Source organism: Pleuronectes platessa, chromosome 11 (assembly GCF_947347685.1).
Source record: "Pleuronectes platessa chromosome 11, fPlePla1.1, whole genome shotgun sequence".
NCBI classification, from domain to species: domain Eukaryota; kingdom Metazoa; phylum Chordata; class Actinopteri; order Pleuronectiformes; family Pleuronectidae; genus Pleuronectes; species Pleuronectes platessa.
In genome coordinates this window covers 19,934,619-19,954,613 of record NC_070636.1, presented here as the reverse complement: position 1 = coordinate 19,954,613, position 19,995 = coordinate 19,934,619, and the positions used below count along the sequence as shown (strand labels likewise).

Here is a 19,995-nt window from a genome sequence, read left to right as displayed (position 1 = left end):
CTTGAGAATTCAGGATGTTGCTCGACCAACTGATATTATAATGATTTTCTCACCCATGCTGATTCACCTAACAAAGACCTTACAGCACGGGGGATTCACTCCAGGGGTCTTAGAGCAGGGGACACGTTATCGGTCACCTACTTCCTTTATATCAAAGAGGCTGATCGATGAGTTTGTTCCTCTCTAGGAGGAGCTTGAAGATGTTTGAAGTGCTGCTTTTCCCGTGTCATCAACTGTTTAACACCCCCCCTCCTGAATGGGTGGGGTTAGCCAAATGTATAAATACCAACCACTGTTATCTGTCTGGGTGCATATGACAAACTCAACTCTGTTGTATGTACCATGCTCGAGCATTAAATGTGTGACAATACTGTAAGAGAATTGTGTCTCGTTTCCTCCTTGCTAATGGTGGGATTGTAGAAATTGCCACGACACCGGCCTCCTAACTCAACTCAACCTTGGGTCCTACACATACTGCAATAAAGAAAAGGGGACTCAATATATTTGGGGGATTTAAACACGCACTGGGATCCTGGGGTAGAGAGGCCTAAGACATAAGACAATGCAGACTAAGTGACAAAGAATAAAACTAATAAACAACATAGACGTTACATTAAATTGTCTATAACCACTATCTCCCTGACTCCCCAGGTGTTTCCTCTCCTCAGCACCTTCTTACCTTGAATACATACGTAGCACCTCCGCCCCCTCCTCCGCCCCCTTTCACTTGAGTCTTGTTCACCATTGGGCTGCTCTGTTCCAGGCAGATCTTATTCAGTATGCCATTGGCCTGCGAGAGAAGGGAGAGAGAGAGAGAGACGTCAGTTCGCAGAAGAATTGCTTTCATGGATGTCAGTCGTGTATGAGAAGGCAGAGCTGTTGCCAAACCCCGGCTCCTGCGAATGTGAGATTTTAGCATTTCAGTGGGGAGCGAATACCAAGCGGAGACATCGAGATTTAAAAAGGAAGCGAAAAGCACAAGCTGTCGCTCTCTTTATCAGACAGTTCCAGTGAGGATAGGATGTTTACTGATTTTCCTGTTTTTACCTTCGGGGTTTTACATGACTGCAAATCTGTTTCATGTGTTGGATTCATGTTCCCGACTCAATAAGACATCTCAGGAGTTTCAATACCATTTCAAAAAGAATCCAAATTGTATCTTCTGTATAGTTGCTAATCTCGCATATCTGTAAATAGAGAGTTGTTGATGTGTTGTTCACAAACTTAATGTTTCTTATTTTTTACGAGATGTGGAAAAACAGACATTAAATGATATAACTGTATTTCATAATAGATTCAAGTTCACGTTAACTCGATGATTGTTCATTTCTTATCATTTTGTTATGAATGCTGCAGGTTAAACGAGTGGAAAATGATGTACCAACTAATTCCACAAACGTCTGTATGTGATACGCATATCTCATGAACCCTTCTTCTAATCGGCTTCTTAGTTGGGATGCAAATATTAAATTGTCACAGAAAGTGCAGTGCTGAGATTGGTGCGATTTGGAGACGAGATACATTCTATATTTATAAAATATTTATAAACAGGGGACCAGCGCTCTACAGCAGTCTGTGGGGGAGGGGCAGTGTGCCTTCCGTCTGTGGATCCAGTGATTGGCAAATGAGTCAAACCTTAAATCAAAGTTGAAGGCAAGTCATTTTGATAATTTCATGTTTTATTTCACCGTATCAGACTGACACAGGCTTTCACAGGTGCTGATCTCTGTCATGGCAGCAGCATTCATGGAATCACTTCCTCTTCAGTAATTTGTCTTCAAAGTAGAAGCACAATGTACGTGTCACTTCTGTAATGCTTTATATCGACCTGAACTACAAGAGCTATTTTGAAAAGTTTTTAACTAATTCAGGTTCCTTTTATGAAAAACTTTCACTGAAATGTCTTCATTGAAGCCCATTCCAAACAGTCAGGTTTAGAACAAGCACAACACTAGTGCATTTAATCTTAAAAGGGAATATAACAGTAAAACTAAACAAAATGAGGGTGTACTGGCATTATGATTCAAGAGTTTTAAGATGAATGGTCATTTTAACCTAAAAGACAGCCTGTCAGTCATTTTGTCGTCGTTCCGGTCTGTTTCCCAGAAATACAGCCTCTTTATTTAAATGGAACTGGACGTATTGTTGGCAAATGATGTTAGATGCAGGGACATTGGCATAGCTGAGGTCTTTTGAATTGATGTGTCGGCCTTGTTTGTGCGATCGTGCTGAACTGTCTGGAGCCAGTCCTACTCTGAGAGAAGGAGAGAGAGAGAGAGAGCGCGCGAGAGAGAGAGAGAGAGAGAGAGAGAGAGAGAGAGAGAGAGAGAGAGAGAGAGAGAGAGAGAGAGAGAGAGAGAGAGAGAGAGAGAGAGAAAGAGAGAGAGGGAGAGAGAGAGAGAGAGAGAGAGAGGGCAACAGTTTCTTCCCCTCACTATGTTTGAACTTCACAAGCTCGCTCATCGCTCCCTCCGCTCCCCTGTCTGTCTGAACCAGTCTGAGGGGCCGAGAGGACTGGACTAGGGGCGTGACTTTATTGACTGTGATTGACAGGTGGAGGGGGTAAAATACAGCGCACTCAATTATTATGGGAGAGTCTTCTTCACGCTCTCCACCTCTCAGCCTGTTCTATCATTCCAGCTCCCCACTTTAAAGTTGAGATTTTGTCTGGGAGAGGAAGTGTACGACAGAAAGGAGGAGCGTGTGTATCGGTGTGTGTCTATGTGCCACCGTGCCTGAGATGCACAGAAGAGTATTTGTCCGGACAAGGGAGGTATCATTTCCTTCACCGGAGGGAAAGTTAGTTGAGAAAACACTGTTCGACAGCACAGCTCACGTTCAGAGCGACTCTTTGGAGAGAGTTGCTGCCTGTCGTCGTCTCAGGTGGAGGGAAATAAGAAGAACCTTAAACGACTCCAGTCTCACTTTGGAACAGCCTAGTCCCCCTCTGCTTTACTAAGCACATCAAGACACACTGCGTCACAAGCTAATAACTCCATGACAGCGGCGAGGACCCCTGCCTGCAAAGCTCCACATTCTGCCTCTTGAACACAAAAGGGCCCTAGAACCTCCCGATATCCTGCTATACCATACACAATTAAAGAAAGGCTGTTAAATTAGTATCGTCTTGTAAATCACATTATATAAATAGATATTTAAATGTTAATATTTACTGCTCATGACAGGGCTTTAACAAAAAAAGAGTTTTTGATGTGATTTTTTCTCTTGACGTTTATATTTCTGTGCTGTCACTTGTTTGTTTTTCCTTTTGAAACCACTATATAAATACACAAAATATAATTATTGTTTTCTCCTTGGTATCTTGGGGAAGCCGCCTTGCTTGTGTTTATTGGGGATGTTTTGCCTCTCCAAGTGAATGTTTCCTCAGTTCCTCTTTTTACTGAGAGTTTTTTTATTTCTAAGTGCTCTATTAAGCCCATGCTGTCTGTCTGTCTATGTGTGTATCAGTGTTAATTTCGTTGACGAAGACGATGACGAAATATATTCGTTAACGACCTTTTTTCCATGACGAAGACGAGACGAAGACGTAACGAAAACGAATCTTTGAAAATAAAAACTATGACGAAATCTATTTTAATTTTCGTTGACGAGACGAGACGAGACGAAAATGTTGGTGGTTGACTAAGTCACAATAATTTTTAAAACATCATCGTATCAGGCCGTCATGAAGTATCAGTAGCGGGCGAGTGAATCTGTGTGTGTGTGTGTGTGTGTGTGTGTGTGCCTGTGCGCTCCCAGATAGCGCTCCGGTCCGTAGCTCCGCCCCCCGCCTCGCGCACTCGCTCAGAGAGACACAGTGAAAGCAGAGCGCGTTCTCGTGGAGCAGCCTCTCAGTGACCGACTGCTTCTTAACTATGGAAACAGTGAAAACACAGAGTTTCTCTGGTCTCAGCTGGTCAGAGATCAGCGCCGCAGCTTCTTCATCAGAGCAGAAGCTGCAGTTGGTTTGTACCGATGTTCAGTTTCTGTGTCCGGCTCCAGTCTGACCTGCTCTCCCTTTTTGTTTTCACATTTAAAATTAAATATATATTTTTAAGCTATTAGGCTGCAGCTATATGTTTTTATAGAAAAGGAGTTTAATGTGGCTATTAAATGTGACTAAAACTAGACTAAAATGGAATTAGTTTTCGTCGACTAAAACTAGACTAAAATGGAATTTGTTTTCGTCGACTAAAACTAGACTAAAACTAAGAAGGATTAAAATGACTAAAAGGTGACTAAAACTAATATGCATTTTCGTCAAAAGACTAAGACTAAGACTAAATCAAAAATAGCTGCCAAAATTAACACTGGTGTGTATGTGTTTGTGTTTGTGTGTGCCTGTGTGTGTGTTTGTGTGTGTTTGTATGTAGTGGGGGGAGGTGGTGATTTTTAAGTAAAGCACTAAAGTCTTACTGATTGATTGACTGATGGAAAGGTAGGACACTTTTATGAAAATTTCTCTTCAATATAGAAATGTGTTGAATTACAGAGAGACTGAGAAAGATTGATTCTTCCAGTTCGCAAACTTTCCAGTTTCTTTGGGTAATTTTCCTCAATGATGTTGTTTGACTAGTAACTAACTCATCGAGGGACAGGCCTGGAATGTGGAATGTTTGAAGAGCAAATGATGGATGGTTTCGCTGGCAACCAGAGGGATTGTGGGGGTTTTAGTCTCAGTGTTGTGAACTGAGAGGGGAAGCATGCTGCGCTGCTGCCAGTGAAAAAACCTCCTGAGCGTAATGGATGACAGCCACTGCTGGCAAAAGAACACAAGTAAGCTTGAGAGAGACAATGAAGAGATCACTGAAAGAGTCGATCGCATACTTAAACAGTCACTGGTGCCCATAAAACGTAACCACTTAGTAGGGATCCAAAGTGATTTGCACAACGTTATCCAATGTTGAGTCTCATAGTTTCCATTCCAACACTATCAGGTTTAACAGGGGGGTAAATTAAATATATTTCAGTCCAATTCATTAGCAAATTACGTTGTGTTAAGAATCATTCCTATACAAATTCTGTTTAAATAATTTGGTTATAGTGATCAAGTAGACCGCTTAGTAGGGCTGCTCGATTATGGAAAAAATCATAATCACGATTATTTTGGACAATATCAAAATCACGATTATTAATATGTGCCCTTATTCTGTTTTTCCATCGCGTTGTTTTCTTCATCGCCGATCACCACACACACAACTCGCCTCCTTCACTTTACTGCTGCTTGAGAGTGGAGCCAGTCAGCTGTGCCGCTGAATGCTTTGGGGGAAGGACTGAATTGCGCATGCGCGTCTCTTTCGGAAAAAATTCCAAATAATCGTTTCAACTCGATTATAGTAGTTTGGAGATCGTTTGACCCCATAATAGTAATCACGATTAAATTTCGATTAATCGAGCAGCCCTACCGCTTAGAGTGTCAGTTTGGGTCTTTTCATACATGTTTGGACCATTAAAAAGTTATTTTTTACTACTGGTTACAGTGATCAATTCGGCCAATGACAAACGTGAATCGCTGTAAGCAGATTCTACGGTTAAATAAATTATTATTCTAATTTGTGACTCCGTATAAAAGAAAAACTGGTTGAAGCTAATTCACGATAAGTGCACAAATTGGATCTGTATTTTTCCAGTAGTGAGCGAATATTTAAGAGGGAACATTGCTGCTTCATATTTTACGATATTAGTATATAAATGTGGACCAAAGCTTGTCATATGCTACTAAACATGTATTGATGTAAAGCATGATAGTTGACTATTAAATTAAAAAAGGCTCACATTAGGGCATGCGTCTTCTCCTTTTTGTCCCACTAGGATGTAGATCAGATCTCCTTTCCTTAGCAGGAAGTCTCCAGTGATGTATACACCATGTGACCTGCTCATGGCCAATACGCTGCGACCACCAGCTGCACCGTACGCTGTGATCCTGGCAGAGAAACAAACAAAAACCACAGCACAGATCAAAAAATCTCAGTAGTGGGAATGGAAGGCGGCCTCATTTCGTTTCAATGGGTATAAACATGTATAACAACAATACTCTGTAACTTCACAATGATGATGTATATATTTTGTCTTCCAAGTTCAAAATATGATTAAAATACCAAAATATTTGACCAAGCATGGCTCAGAAAACATGCAAACAAAACTGAACTGCATGGACACACAATCTGTCCTTCAAACACACACCTTAGTAGCAAACGAAACCCATTTCAAACACTCCAGTTTTCTTGCCAGGAAAGAAACAACAGCTTGATTGGTTTTTGGGAGAGCTTCGATATTTCTCTTCCCTGGTGGTCGAGCTTGGTGGGGCGAGAGAGAACGTTGCCCGGTGCCCAGTAGCTACCTCAGCTGTTTGCCTAATGACTTCGGGGAGATGCAGAGCGCACATTCATCCCTGTGGCCGTCTGTCAGCTTCATTTACAAGCTCTGCCAGCTAAACCGGGATCACGCACCAAGACCACGATTACGGAGTTAGCGCGGAGGCAGAAGGTGTTTTTCTAAAACTCTGGGACAGGTGTTTTGACGTTGATGTCCACTATTTTGTTCGTAAGGTATTTTAAGAGTAAAGGGTTTTGGTTGGGCTTAGTGGTGTGCGTTTGTGTGTGTGTGTGTGTGTGTGTGTGTGTGTGTGTGTGTGTGTGTGTGTGTGTGTGTGTTTGTGTGTGTGTTTGTTTCTGTGTTGATGTGGGAGGCTAGAAGCTTTCAAGTCAAATCCAAGTTAAACACCTCAGGTTGTCATGAATGCCCACAGGAGGAATATTGATCTTGCACAAGGCAGTGGATATTACAGGATTAATCCTGCAGCAGCGCACAGCTGGAGGTCAATGCACTGCGGCAGATTTTTGAGGTTTTTTGAAGCCTTTAAGGCCACCAACATAGACGTGGAGGTGGGTGGATTTTGGATTTTCGGAGTCAGGTGCTGAGTGAATCATGCTGTTTAGCTGCCGTAACTCCAACCTCCTGCAAGAATCTGATAGTGATATTTCTCTGTTTGCTTGCGGAAGATTGATGTGCCGCTGATGCACAGAGGAGTGGAGGTGGGTGTGAGGAACAGTCTGCATTGTTGCCAGTTGCACAGTGTGCGCTGATACCTAAAAATGAGAGGTGTGTACCGTTTACTAAATGCGCACAAGCCCAAGTGAATTTAATGATTGACCTTGCAACACAGTGACCCTTAGGAAAGTGATAGCATTGTTACAGAGTGGGTGCTGAGTGAAATATGTGTTGCAAAAATAACAGTTAAGCAGATATTTGTGTGCTCAGGGGCTTTATACTCTGGCATCAGTCTTACCTGTAGGTGCCAGTTTCTGGGACCTGCCACATTTGAATGCCTTTGAAGGGCCCTCGGGTGCTGACAGTCACGTTGACATTACTGTTCCTGTAGGAGCTGAGGCACTGAGAGGGTGTCGGGCCTTCAGGGCCCACAGCCCCACAGGTATGAAAACTCCATTTCATGGCTGCAAATGAAGAAAAGGGGGAAAAAAACATTCAGAACATCATAGAGGGCGCACACACACGCACGCACACACAAACCCACACACACACACACACACACACACACACACACACACACACACAAGCAGTATTCCATCTCGCATACATTTTAGCGAACTTAAAGATGATAGAGAGACTGAAGAGAGACTCATTACAGTTCTATTTGTCTCACATTCATTCCCCTTCACTTTCTCCACTGCTCCACTTTCACGTCAATAAAACACAAATATACAGACATGAGGCAAATGATTACATATTGGGGAGGCAATCTTTAAACTGGAAGCCACTCATATGAAATGATGCTATCATCATCTTCACTGCAGCAGGGCACGCACAGAGACAGGATCACAGGTGACAAACACTTCTCCTCATTTTCTATGTAATCCCACGTGTTGATGCTAATTGGAGTTCTTTTCTCTGTAATTAGCACTAGATTAATCTTGTCAGATGGACGTGGAAGGACTTAACACTGCAGTGCTAAATCCTGATTTAAGGCTTGTGAACACAGAACAGTGAGGGAGACACCAGGGACTGAAGCACATCTGAAGCCCCCCCCCCCCCCCCCCCCCCTTCCTCCCTCCGACGGGCTGTGGTCGCTTAGAGACTACTTATCATTCATTTCAGAGCAGGGTTGATCATTGCATATCTGCAGAGGAGCTAAAGTCAAAGTCGTATCTGCAACACAGCAACTTTTCTGACCTCAGACTCTAATACTGTTTGTGATACAGATATAGTTTTAACATTTTATTTTAATTGGATGAATCTCAAGTGTTACTTAAAGTCATCTCAACACCTTTGCTGTTAAAGTCGCCTGTTGTCTAATGTCTATTAAAGCTGAGACCTTGCAAGAGAGATGCCAGTATTTACAAAAATCTGTTGCAAAAATCCACTAATTAGGAGGAAACAATTAAATGAAGGTGGAATTTTTTTAGCATATGTGTTTTTCTAGAAATAACACAACCAGAACATACACCATTTTCTTATCAATTATCTCACGTTCATGTCTTTGGTCTACATGTGTCGAGTTGTATGTTCTCCCCACGTTTCTGTGGGTTTTCTTATGGTGCTTTAGCTTCGTCAACGGTCCAATCACATGCAAATTGGGGTTGGGTTAATTGGAGACATGTAAATGTTGGCCCTGTGATAAACTGGCGACCTGTCCAGGATGAGCCCGCCTCTCGCCCAATGCCAGGTGGGATTGGCCTCAGCTCTCCTGGCAACCCTCAAATGAGAAGTGGTATGGACAGTGGATGGAAGGATAGAAATTATCTCTCACGGGAAACATATTTTGGGATGTAATCAATTCAAAGCTATGAAAAACTGCCATCCTGAGTGCCAGTTGTTGTTGCCACCACCACTCCAAATGATGAGTAGTATCACTGCTGAGACCTGGATGGACTGCATGTTATCACATTTGTCAGTCAGAGCTTCGTGCGCGCTTGGTAAGTGATGCAACATTCGTAATTCATACAGACCTCCACTCCGTCTCCCCAAAATAACAACCCTTTCTGAGTTTGGTGAAGGGTTGCCGGCAGATAGCATTTCAAGCAGGAGGATACTTAAAAAAAACACACCATGAATCACCGCTAAGGAAAACAAAACGATTTGGAGTTCAGCCTACTCTTACCAAATACACTCCTACTGTAACAAAAAACACTGTGTGGAGGGACGAGAGATCTTCCTGGCTCCCATTCAGCAGCAGTAAATTGAGCCCTCTAGTCAGTATTTTCTACACCCTACAAAGTAAAAAGAGTTAGGACTGCTGGGAATAAATCCATCACTGGAGCATAAAAGCCGCTGAAGTCAAACAGTGCTTTAGACGTAAATCTTACTGTACTTCATTGGTTACTCGGAGATGGCAATCAGTTACGGTAGAACATGCTAAAGAGAAAGAACCTAAGGTAGAAAATATATAGTCTGTTATATAGTCAATTTAGTTCTTAATTTGTAGTGAATTCTTAGTGATTTGATATGAATGAGGTCGTTGGTATGTAGAGTGAGCTTGACTTCCTGACACTAGCTTTGCTGCTGTTGAAAGTAACCAAGACTTTCGTTCGATTTCTCTCTCCCGTCTCCCCAGGGTGCGCTTGGTTTCACACTTCACCCCGACTGATTGATCTTTGTGGGCCATCGATATGAGCAAGTTCACACACACACACAAACCCGCACCCACAAACACACACACACACACACACGCACACACACACAGGGACACACATACACATACCAATGGTGTAATGAGCCTGTGATTGGCACTTGGCACAACAAACAAAAACAAGATGTGTCGCTCTCAAAGATGATTGTCTTCTCTAACAAGTGGTGTGCACGCCCGTCAGACCCTGCGACCCACAACACACACATTCGTATACACATAATGATACACACCCACACACACACACATCCCCGGGGAGACTCTGACTCTGCCTGACTATTATATGAATCTGCTTTTCAGTGAACTTTGCCACAGGTGCAACGCCATCATCATAACAAACACTGGCCCCCATCAGAGAGAGGGCCAACGCTGTACACACTGTCATCAGTGACGAATTGTTCCACACTAGTCGAATAAGAAGGGGAAAGAGAGTTTGAGTCTAAGGGAGAGAGTCAGAGCTTAGAACACGCCTAATTGTATTGCACCACTGATAGAAACGTTCTAGCCATCTTTATCTCCTCTGCACACTATTAAAACAATAACAGCAAACATCCCATTCTCTGTGAATGACAAAGGCCAATCTGTAACAAGCAAAATAGCAGGAAGAAATGCTGCAGTATGAGTTTCTAACTTGCCAGAATGAGGCCATTTAGATTCTTTCAGTTTTGTGACAGAATAATGAGCAATGTCCAAGATGTTGGGTGCTGCAACAGACAGATTGACATTCAGACGGACAGATGCTCCGTGCTCAGTAATTCATAACTCAGTACAAGAAGGCGTGTTTTATTAACCTGCTATTTGATTAAGTTCAGAGTCATACCTCCTCTAATTCTCATTTTGTTTGACTTGAGCCATGGTCGTGTTAGCCTCCTTTATGCCTAAGTATAAAGAAATAAAGATAGATGACAAATGTATCCGTTCTAAACCTGTGTGTTTGGAATGGACTGTTTGTTCGGCCTGTGGTCATAGACAGATCTCTGCTACACTGCTCCTGCACAAATAGCTGTTGACCTCTTTATTCAAAATTCAGTGAGGCTCGACTCAGTACGCAGAACCTCAAACTGGAGAATCAGTTGTCGTTGTTTTCAGGATCGAAAACATCACATACGCCCCTTCTGTCTCTGCTGCAGAGCGCTGTTTGCTTGTTTAGACAACGTTTATTAAAACATAACTTCACGTCCAAATTGTGGAATAAGTAGATAGATATGATTCTTGTTTTTTTAATTTTAGTTTTGTTTTCACCAGTATTTTAAATGAATGCAATAAAACCACAGTAAATGCAGTCGATAACTTTTCCTTTCATGTCATTACAAGTCTACTATTATAGGTCTACTAAATTATACTTTTAAAATACAACCTCATGTTGCGCAAACAAGATTTTTCATTCTACACTGCTTTTCTCTGTTAGCCTGTATCCTCCTTATCCAGTGACAGTTGTCCTCCTTGGGCTGGCCATTAGAAAGATGGATCAAGGCAGGCACCCCATGAATGGATGTGAATGCTAAACACAAAGCTTATGTAGCAGCCGCGACCAATTAATTACAAAGTCTTTTGTGTGACACTGCTCGTTATCAGTCTAATATCTGTCTTAGTGACTAATGTCCTCTCCCTCCAAAACCCAAAGTAACAGCAACTAGCTAACTGATTGCTGCATGCCAGTGTTTATGCAGAAGTAAACAATGGGGCACAGACTTATTAGCTTTAGCTTCTTTGTGTAGCTAATTAGCGAGCGTGTAATGGCAAAAAACGGCTTTTCTGCATGCAGCATTCAGGGAGCGACATCTGCTGTCATTTACTTTCAAGGGCCAATCAGATTGCTTCAGTCACTGTGCCTTCTGTCTTTGATTTGATGCCAGTTTACTCTGCACAACTTGGGTGTTTGTTGTTGTTATATGAGCAGAAGTGGAAAACCGGGATGTGAAAATGTGCTATCTGTTTAAAGAAGCTAATGCTTTTAAATCCACATGCAGATGAGGTGTAACTGCAGTAAGATTTGGTTGCTTTGTGAAGGTGCATTGTGTGCATTGCCCACACATACAGGCTCACACACTCGCATACAACTAATGGCCAGAGAAAAATAAGCCCAGAGCTGATTTTGGGGTTAGTGACGCGTTCCTTTCCCATCAGGAGAGGTAATCACAGAAAGAAAGGGAAGCAGCCTCATCTAGTTTGACTTTTTCACTTCCCCCCAAAGCAACTGATGAGTCAGCAGTGAGCGCTGGGTGCAACACAGCAGAGCAGTGGTGAGAAATGAAAGTGTCTGTTGCCAGAATAGTGGAGAATCAATGGAGATGAGGGCAAAGGACAAGAAGAAAGAGAATGAAGGTGAAGTTGCGGTGAAGGAGATGAACTAAAGCGCAGGAGCAAGAAGTGAGACAATAGAATGAGATTTAAGCGAATGCTGAATGAAAGTAAAGTCAGGGGGATGAAAGAGCAGTAATGGAAACTAAAAGACTGTCAATAACAGTTTTGAATAATGAAATGGTAAACAAAAAAGGAAAACTAGAGGTACCAGGTCCAGAGACGCTGGCAGAAAGAATGGAAAGATGAAGAAGAGAGTGAGAGAAGACAAGAGATGTTGACGCCTGGTGGGGTTAATCATTGAGCGTGTCGGGGGAAGAAGACAGCCTTGTTGGAGTGACAGGTCTGCTGAGCTAAAACTCTCATCAGACTTGCCGCCCTGCTCTACAGGCGTCAAAGCATCAACTCCAGAAGGGGAGAAGGGAGACGCATGGCGAATGTTAACCGCTCAAGTCTTTCTTTGAATTGGCCAACGAATAAGTACAAGTTCTACTTTTTACCCCCCAAGTTAATATCTATGATAATTACAAGGGCGAGAGCAGGGTGATCTCAAAGTGCAGTGTTTCGCAGAGGAGATTTAAGTCTGCCGGCATTTTATTGCAACCATACGGAATCTTACCCGTGTAAGCACATTCAAAAAGCCTTTACCAATTCTCTCCAACGGGAAATGTTTTATTGTATTAGATTGAATATCCTAAAAATGTTCGTCTTGATAGAAGTAGCCTTCGTTTGCCAGTTGACCAACGTCTGTTGTTCCAGTTCAGTGCATCATCCTCTAACATTATCACATCTTGTTAGCTGGGCAAACATTAGTCTGATCTCTGACCATCCCTTTTTAACCCTGAAGAGTTGAACATGCTGCCCTGTGTTCAAGGTTTAAGTCTGACCAACATCACAGACATTCAATCAGACAATCTGCTGCTCAAAAAGAGCCACACATTAGCATCAGGTCCACTCTGGGCTGCTGTTAGGCTATGCCTATTGTGTCCTTCAATCACCCGAATTTCTGTGGTTTGTCAGGCACCGTTGCTCTCGTCTGCCCTTTCTGGCGCCGGTTGAGCAGATTGAAATTCTCTATGATAAATCTGCAGTGCGGGCGGACAGTGAGAGAACCATCTGACCGCTCGGACTGCCCAGGCTTAATTCAGACAGAGTAATATGTAAGACTAACGCTGGCCTGAAAGTGGTCAAATAGTTTGTTTTGTGCATTATCTAATTGGATAACGAAATCTAATGGTAAATGGTTTTGTATTTATATAGCGCTTTTCTAGTCTTGATGACCACTCAAAGCACTTTACAGTACAGTTCAACATTCATCCATTCACACAGTGCATCTATTCGCAGCACTTTGTTATTCTATGGGGGGCCATTCGGGGTTCAGCATCTTGCCCTAGGACACTTCGGCATGCAGATGGGTCAGACTGGGGAAAGAAATGCCGATCTTCAGGTTGGAGGATGACCTATTTACCCCTCAGCCACAGCCGCCCCTAATCTACTGACTACTAATTTTTGCCATGTGTAGATTAACAAGTCCGGACACCATTGTGCGGACATCCTCGACAGTTCATGTCCTAAAATGGCTTGAGGGAGAATGATTCTTCTAACCGGTTTGAAATAAAAGGCCTGCTTTAATACCCCTTTAGAATTGATTTGCTGGGCGTTCCAAGTATTATACGCCACTTTGCAGGGTTGCAAAACAAGATAAGGATGAAGACAAAATTTGATGCTAGAGTGTGAAATAGTCCAGACTAATCATCTCTCTGGACTCGAGAACTGGTGTCAAAATTACAAAGTGAGAAGAACCTCACATCTGTTCAGCCATCGTATAAAAAGTGTTATGTCTACAGACGTAGCAATTATCTCTGAAAAATAAGGATTATTTCCAGTGTAACCCTAAAATGGACATACCTCATATCTTACAGCAGGGAAGCTTAAAAAATGCCAGTGTACCTTGACAACTTAGAAGCTTCTAGCTGAAGAAATGTGTTTTACAGCAAGTTTGATGTGAACATAACTCTTACTTATCACTTTAAATTTAGAAAATGATCCTCTGCTATCCTCACCTTTTTGAAGAAGTGGAGGTTAGAGAGTACGAGGTTGAAAATGTCAAGTCTGTGTAACTGGCTTCGCTGACATTCTCAGGAAACAAAAGGGGAGGATAGTACTCTTGAACACCTGCCAGTCCTGCTTCATTTAATGTCAAAGGATGTCTCTGCGGCACTCACACAGATGTGCCATGGTACAGACCAGTAGGGGGCACAAGTACTTTGTTGCAGCCCATGCAATGTGCCATGTTCAGCACCTGTACAGTTATTGTGAGTCATTAAAGCATGCAGGCGATTGTGTGAGTGAGTTTGATGTGCGAGCAAAAGAGAGAACAGGAGAGACAAAGAGAGACAGAAGGAGAAACAGATATATAGAGGAGAATATTCTTCTTCAGGGAAGAAGCTATCTGAGCGTAACTCACATTTTCAGTTTGACTGTGGCACCAAAGCTCATACTTACAGTCATCTGGGGTGGGGAATTTCATCAAAGGATTTCCAATGGACGTGTCAGTAGTCCTCTTGGGTGGTCCAAATGGCAGCAAGGTTGTGCTGGTGACCACCGGAGGAAATTCGCCATTGGCTGAAAATGGAAAATAATGCATTCAGTGAAAAGACTGCTTTCTCTACTTTGTGTGAAGCCACATAATCATGTTGCTGTTACACTGAGGAGCTGCTTAAGCACAGCAGCTGCAGACACAGAAAAATGCATAACCACCAGCAGGGGTCATTCTTTCATTTGTATCACCAATGGCTGTACAGAGAGGGTAGGATGCATAACATGTAGCTCCTCTGAATCTCTCCCCTTCTCTTTCCGTCCCTACTGTAGATGTGTAAGCCCATTCAGTCTGGGGTTTTTGGAGCGATCCATCAAGCCTGCAGCCTCACCGCTTTCCCAGGACTGAGATCATAAGCTTGCTGGTAGCGTGATCCCTTCCCCTCAAGTTTAGAATAAAGTCCAGGAAAAAGGCTGACTGGCTGTGATGGCTCAGGACAGAGAAAGCTTTTTTCCCCAATAAGAAGCAAGGGACACTCATTTAAACTACTATCTTGGTCGAATGCTGACCTGTAATAAAACAGTCACCTGTACCCATTCTCTATTTTTAGCAGAGATGAAGAAACCGGAGTCCCCATGGTCCCCTCGACTGAATCACTGAGCAGAATCGTTTGATTAGATCCTTGATGTGCAATCACTGCTGTAAAAGGCTGACCTGAGTGGTGTTACACGAATTCTGCTGCCACGTCTGATCAGGGACTGCAGAGGGTACAGGCACAATGACGTGCCAACTGAACATAACAAAATACTATTTCTGTATTTACCTGAGAAAGTGCTGAAATGACAAATCCCTTTTACAAAGCTCCCAAGGACAAAATACTTAACTGTTGTTAACTGAGGGAATATAAGATCATGTACTGCTTCCTTCCTTCGTGTGGTTTCACTTTCTTATTTTAAGAGACAGGATGCCCCAACATTTTATAGTTGGCTGCTATAAATGTGACTATGACTTTATGTTCCAGGGAAAGGTCTTGTTTCTTTTAAGACTTCGGTTCGGCATCTCATTTCTTTGAAGCTGTGTTCTGCAGGAAGAAGCCCCCAGTGGCTCTGCTGCTATCCGTGTTGGATGCTGTGGAAATGGAAGACCAGTGTAACTGAGACATCAGATATGGTTTACTGGGGTTTGCAGATCTAATGATGCTGCCATCATGTATTGGCAGGGCACAAAAGAAGGGCATGGCTTCAGATCTTGACCTTCTGCTTTTTCTACCAGTTCTGTCTCTGATTTATTATTTCTACTACAAAGGTAGATGCAGCACATTCCACACAAGAGCCAGGACTGCAAAGTCAGCTTTAGAACACTAAAGATGATTGTGGTGTTTCAGTCAGACTGCCACAATGCTTCAGTCTATCAAAACCAATAATGTCCTCACACTCTGTTCAATAAAAACGTTTAATGTGCTCTGTGTAGGTACGTGAGGCAATCAAATAATTAATTGTCAAGGATGTGTGCATATTATACACCTTTATTGTCCTGTATATGGAATATGAACTATTACATAGTTCAAGCAAGATAAGTGGCCCTTTAAACTTTGTTTAATCTGTAGCCTCCTAATATTCTCAATAGGGCAGCCCTGGATGGCAAACAGCTGCAAAGTATAATTTAAAGGTTCCATGAGCATATTTCCATTCACTTGCTTTGTTCTTCTAAGTCAAAACTGTTCCTGGAGTAAAAAGTTGCTATCACTAACAACCTATTGATGAACAACTGCTGTTTCCATGACCTTGCAAAGAATTGAACTGAATTTCAAGCAGAAATTTAACTACCAGATCTCTTATCGTGACATTGACGTTGATGAGTTGCCCATATTGAGTCTTCTTCCCCCTTGGTGAAAACAAATGCCGTCTGCCTTCTCGTCACTCTGGCAGTATCAGGGGACAAAAACAAGACTTTTCATCTTGATCTCTATAATCACTTTACTACAAAAGAAACTGCCTCCATGCAGGCTCCGCTGTCACCTCGGGCTGAAACCTCACCATTTACCACTATTTGGCAGGGGGCTCCCTCGGCAGCTGAAAGGTTGCAAAGCTACAATTTGGCAGTGCTCTATTTGGTTAGAAAAACAACTCCTCACTTATGAGTCAGCCAGCCTTTTTCCTGGACTTAATTCTGCAAACAACTTATTTTTCAGTGTTTATGTTGAAATTTCAGCCATGATGGTCCTCTGGGTAATAGTTTATGTATCTTTAAAAGGCTGCTTGAACAACATTCAGCATTTTGTCACCTAAGGTGTACATGGAGTCTGATAACTCTCACCGGTTTTCTTAGCAAAAACTTTTTGGTTTCAAAGCCTAAAAAGAACTTTGGAATGCTTACATAAAATCTGCCCCCCAAAAATCAATAGCTCATTCCACAGCCCTATAATCCTCAAATTGATATCATCACTAAGTGTTCGCTACTTGGGAGCTTTGATAAAGATAGAGATTGTGAGTGACTACAGTATGTCTCTGCACCACATTGTGGTATGTGTACACAAGTCAGCAACTTTTCACATATCTTCAACAAAGTCAATAATGTGGCTCACTGCATTGTTATTCAGAGCATGGTGGAACATGCTACAGCAGGGCAATGCAACAGACAGAGCTGGAGCAGACAGCATTGGTATGCTGCTGCAGCGAGAGGAGAACTCAGCAGGTCCACCACACAGCCGCGTGAACCAGAGGGCAGGGCAACAGCCGGCGTGGCTGTCACTGTTCATTAGCAGGGCGCCATAAGCTACCTGAAGCCCATCAGAGGCCAGCCACAGTTGGGGCACCTCGTTACCACCCAGCCACGAGCTCAAAATATCTCGACGTTGTAATAGCTCTGAGAAATGTCCACACTACAGAGGTTTCATGTTGACAGTAAGTCTTAAGGCTCATTTATGCTCATCGTTATACACGGAAATGGACGGAGCTTTCTATCTGTAAACTGCTTTCATTTCGTACGTATTTATGTACTTCAACTGAAATCCTTTCCCCAGACAGGCAGATGGAATATAGCAGTCCCACTGGCGATTGTGGGTGGGCAGAGTAACCAATAGTTCGAGCAAGACGACCACTGTTTACAACGGAGCCTACATTATCAAAACCTCCTCCACTGTCAAAACACTCTCATCTCCGCACTGCCCTCTAGAGGATGTATTGTATGGCGGGATTGACAGTAAAGTTGACTTTGATTGTCCTTCCAGCTGATGCTGAAGATATAAGAGAACAAGGGGGCTGCTGAACCTGGGTTATAACTCCATTTGAATAAAAAGGAGCCAAATATGTCATCATGGAGAATACACTGAGGATTTGTAGAGCTTCTGTACTTACAGGTCCAACACCCACACGCTCAAACCACAGTTAATGAAGTTAATACATTTCAATATTTCTTACTGGTATTACACAAGCTTCCATGACGGCTAACACAAATAGAGCCCAGCCAAGACACTCACAGCACAAAACTGTAATATACAAAAACTGACAGGAGCTTTGTGCATGGTTGTTTTGGATAACACAGTTTGAAGAGGCTGTTTTCATTTGCCTTCAGTAATAAACACATCCAATTTTTTCAATTCAAATCTGTGTTTTTGCCATGATTATTTGTTTGAGAAGTGTTGCACTAACTCTGCAGTGATGTCAAGGACCCAGAGCAGCTGCTACAGCTGTTATCGTAGAGTGTATGAAGAAGTGAACGATGGTCGTGGCTGTGATCCAGGAAGAGGACAAAATGAGTCAATCTAATTACTATGCATAGATATGTTTTTTTCATTTTCTCTGACAATCGAAAGATCGATCCTGTTGGCTTTTAACTGTCTAACCAAGTATTTCTGCTGCCTGTTTTGCTAAACTCTAAATAAGATTTCTTTCCTTGCAAACTATCTCAGTAATTTTGTTGCCTAAATGGACCAAAAAACATGTGAAAAGAGAAAATGATAATAAAGGAGAAGGTAAAAATAAGAAGTTACAGGAGTGAAACCCCAGCCTCCCTGGGTTTTGTCCATTCACCTCCAAGATCCTCTCCCATTTATGTATTTTGTATGTATGTACATAAAATTGTTGTTCAAACCCTGAGCAAGTGACTTAATGACCTAAACCTAACCAAACAAAGTAAATAAATAAAACACTGAAAATAAGTAACATAACAATACACTATTGCAAACAGAGCATCAATGTATGACCTCTAGGAGCCAAATGCTAACATTTAGCCAGTGTTTGAAATTGTTTAATTAGTCTCTGGGTAAGGGTGAGGTTTCTCTTTTATCTTTTTTACCTGTTCAAATTGTTTGGTGGGTTATAGACAACTACTGGAGTAGGGCTCTAATATTTTCATTTGACATATATGCAGCAACTATTGTCCATGAAAAAATTCCTCTGTGCATCTTCAGTCCAAGATGCCTTACATTTCGCTTTATTTAAGTAGGTTATCATTAAAAGCCATAAGATGCTAGTCACATGAATCCTTTTTTGTAATGCATCACAGTAAGGTTCCTGCATAGCAGACATTTTTTCATGGACAATAGTTGCTGCAAACTCTACTCTCATCAGGTGAGCTGCAATTTCAGGATGTTCTCTACTGTGTTCCCTGCAGCAGACAAACCTGGAAGAAGTGATGGTACCTGACAGAGAGAAAAGGATGAACTTCCTGTGCTGTCTAATCCAATCAAGCAATTTAATGATGCTGCGGAAGATAAAACGATAAATCTGACAGCCAGGTCTCAGACCTGAAGGGCAATGGATGCATCAGCATGCTTGCCAAACTATAATTCACACTAAAGTCTAAAAAAGAGAGGGAAAGGCCACGGATGGCTGAACCTCTGCATAATGTGTTTGCAGTATGTTTTCCTACCAAAACATATAACAGGGCTGTGTCATAATGATCAGGGATCCATCACACTAATCACTCACAGCAATCACTCCTGGAAACAACCTATTTAGCTGAGCTTCAGAAACTCCAATCACCTGGTCTGATTGATGGGCGATAAAATGCTGTGTCGAGGGTGGTTGGAGGAAATGGATACGTTGCCTAGATTAACAACTTGCTGGAAAGTGAGAGAAGCACAGAGAGATGATCCTTCAGAGCTGCCGTACCTGTGCTCCTGCTCCAGAGGACATGAAACACAATTTTAGTGCTGAATGTTTACATAAAGAATCCCTCACCCAATCAGCCACTTTTGATACAGGTTCATCAACAGACCAACATCAAATAATCCAATCATTTCATTGATTCAGCTAAAGAACCTGTGCTACCTGACTGCATGTTACTTTAAATAACAGTTAATAATGTGCTTTAAAAGCTGTTATCAGTTAGAACTAATTCACGCAACACAATTTTTAGCCCCATTTTCTACTCACCAACTAAAGCCCTACATCGGCTGTGTTAACTGCTGCAAGATGTGATAACAGAGGCTCACCAGCACAAGACATCTCACAAGAGTTCTATGCGAATTGCCAAAAACTCGGGGTGAAGGTGAGGAAGGTACATTTAC

General features: G+C 42.3%; 1 protein-coding gene across 1 annotated transcript in view; it reads right to left on the bottom strand.

The window, feature by feature from the left end:
- alk (ALK receptor tyrosine kinase) overlaps positions 1-19,995 on the bottom strand; it is a 359,720-nt gene that overhangs the window by 35,066 nt on the left and 304,659 nt on the right. Inside the window, exons 11-14 of the mRNA XM_053435382.1 lie at positions 14,450-14,569; positions 7,289-7,454; positions 5,776-5,923; positions 680-790 (exon numbers count right to left, since the gene is read on the bottom strand). Coding sequence (XP_053291357.1) covers positions 680-790; positions 5,776-5,923; positions 7,289-7,454; positions 14,450-14,569 — 545 coding nt within the window. The remainder of the gene's footprint in view (positions 1-679; positions 791-5,775; positions 5,924-7,288; positions 7,455-14,449; positions 14,570-19,995) is intronic.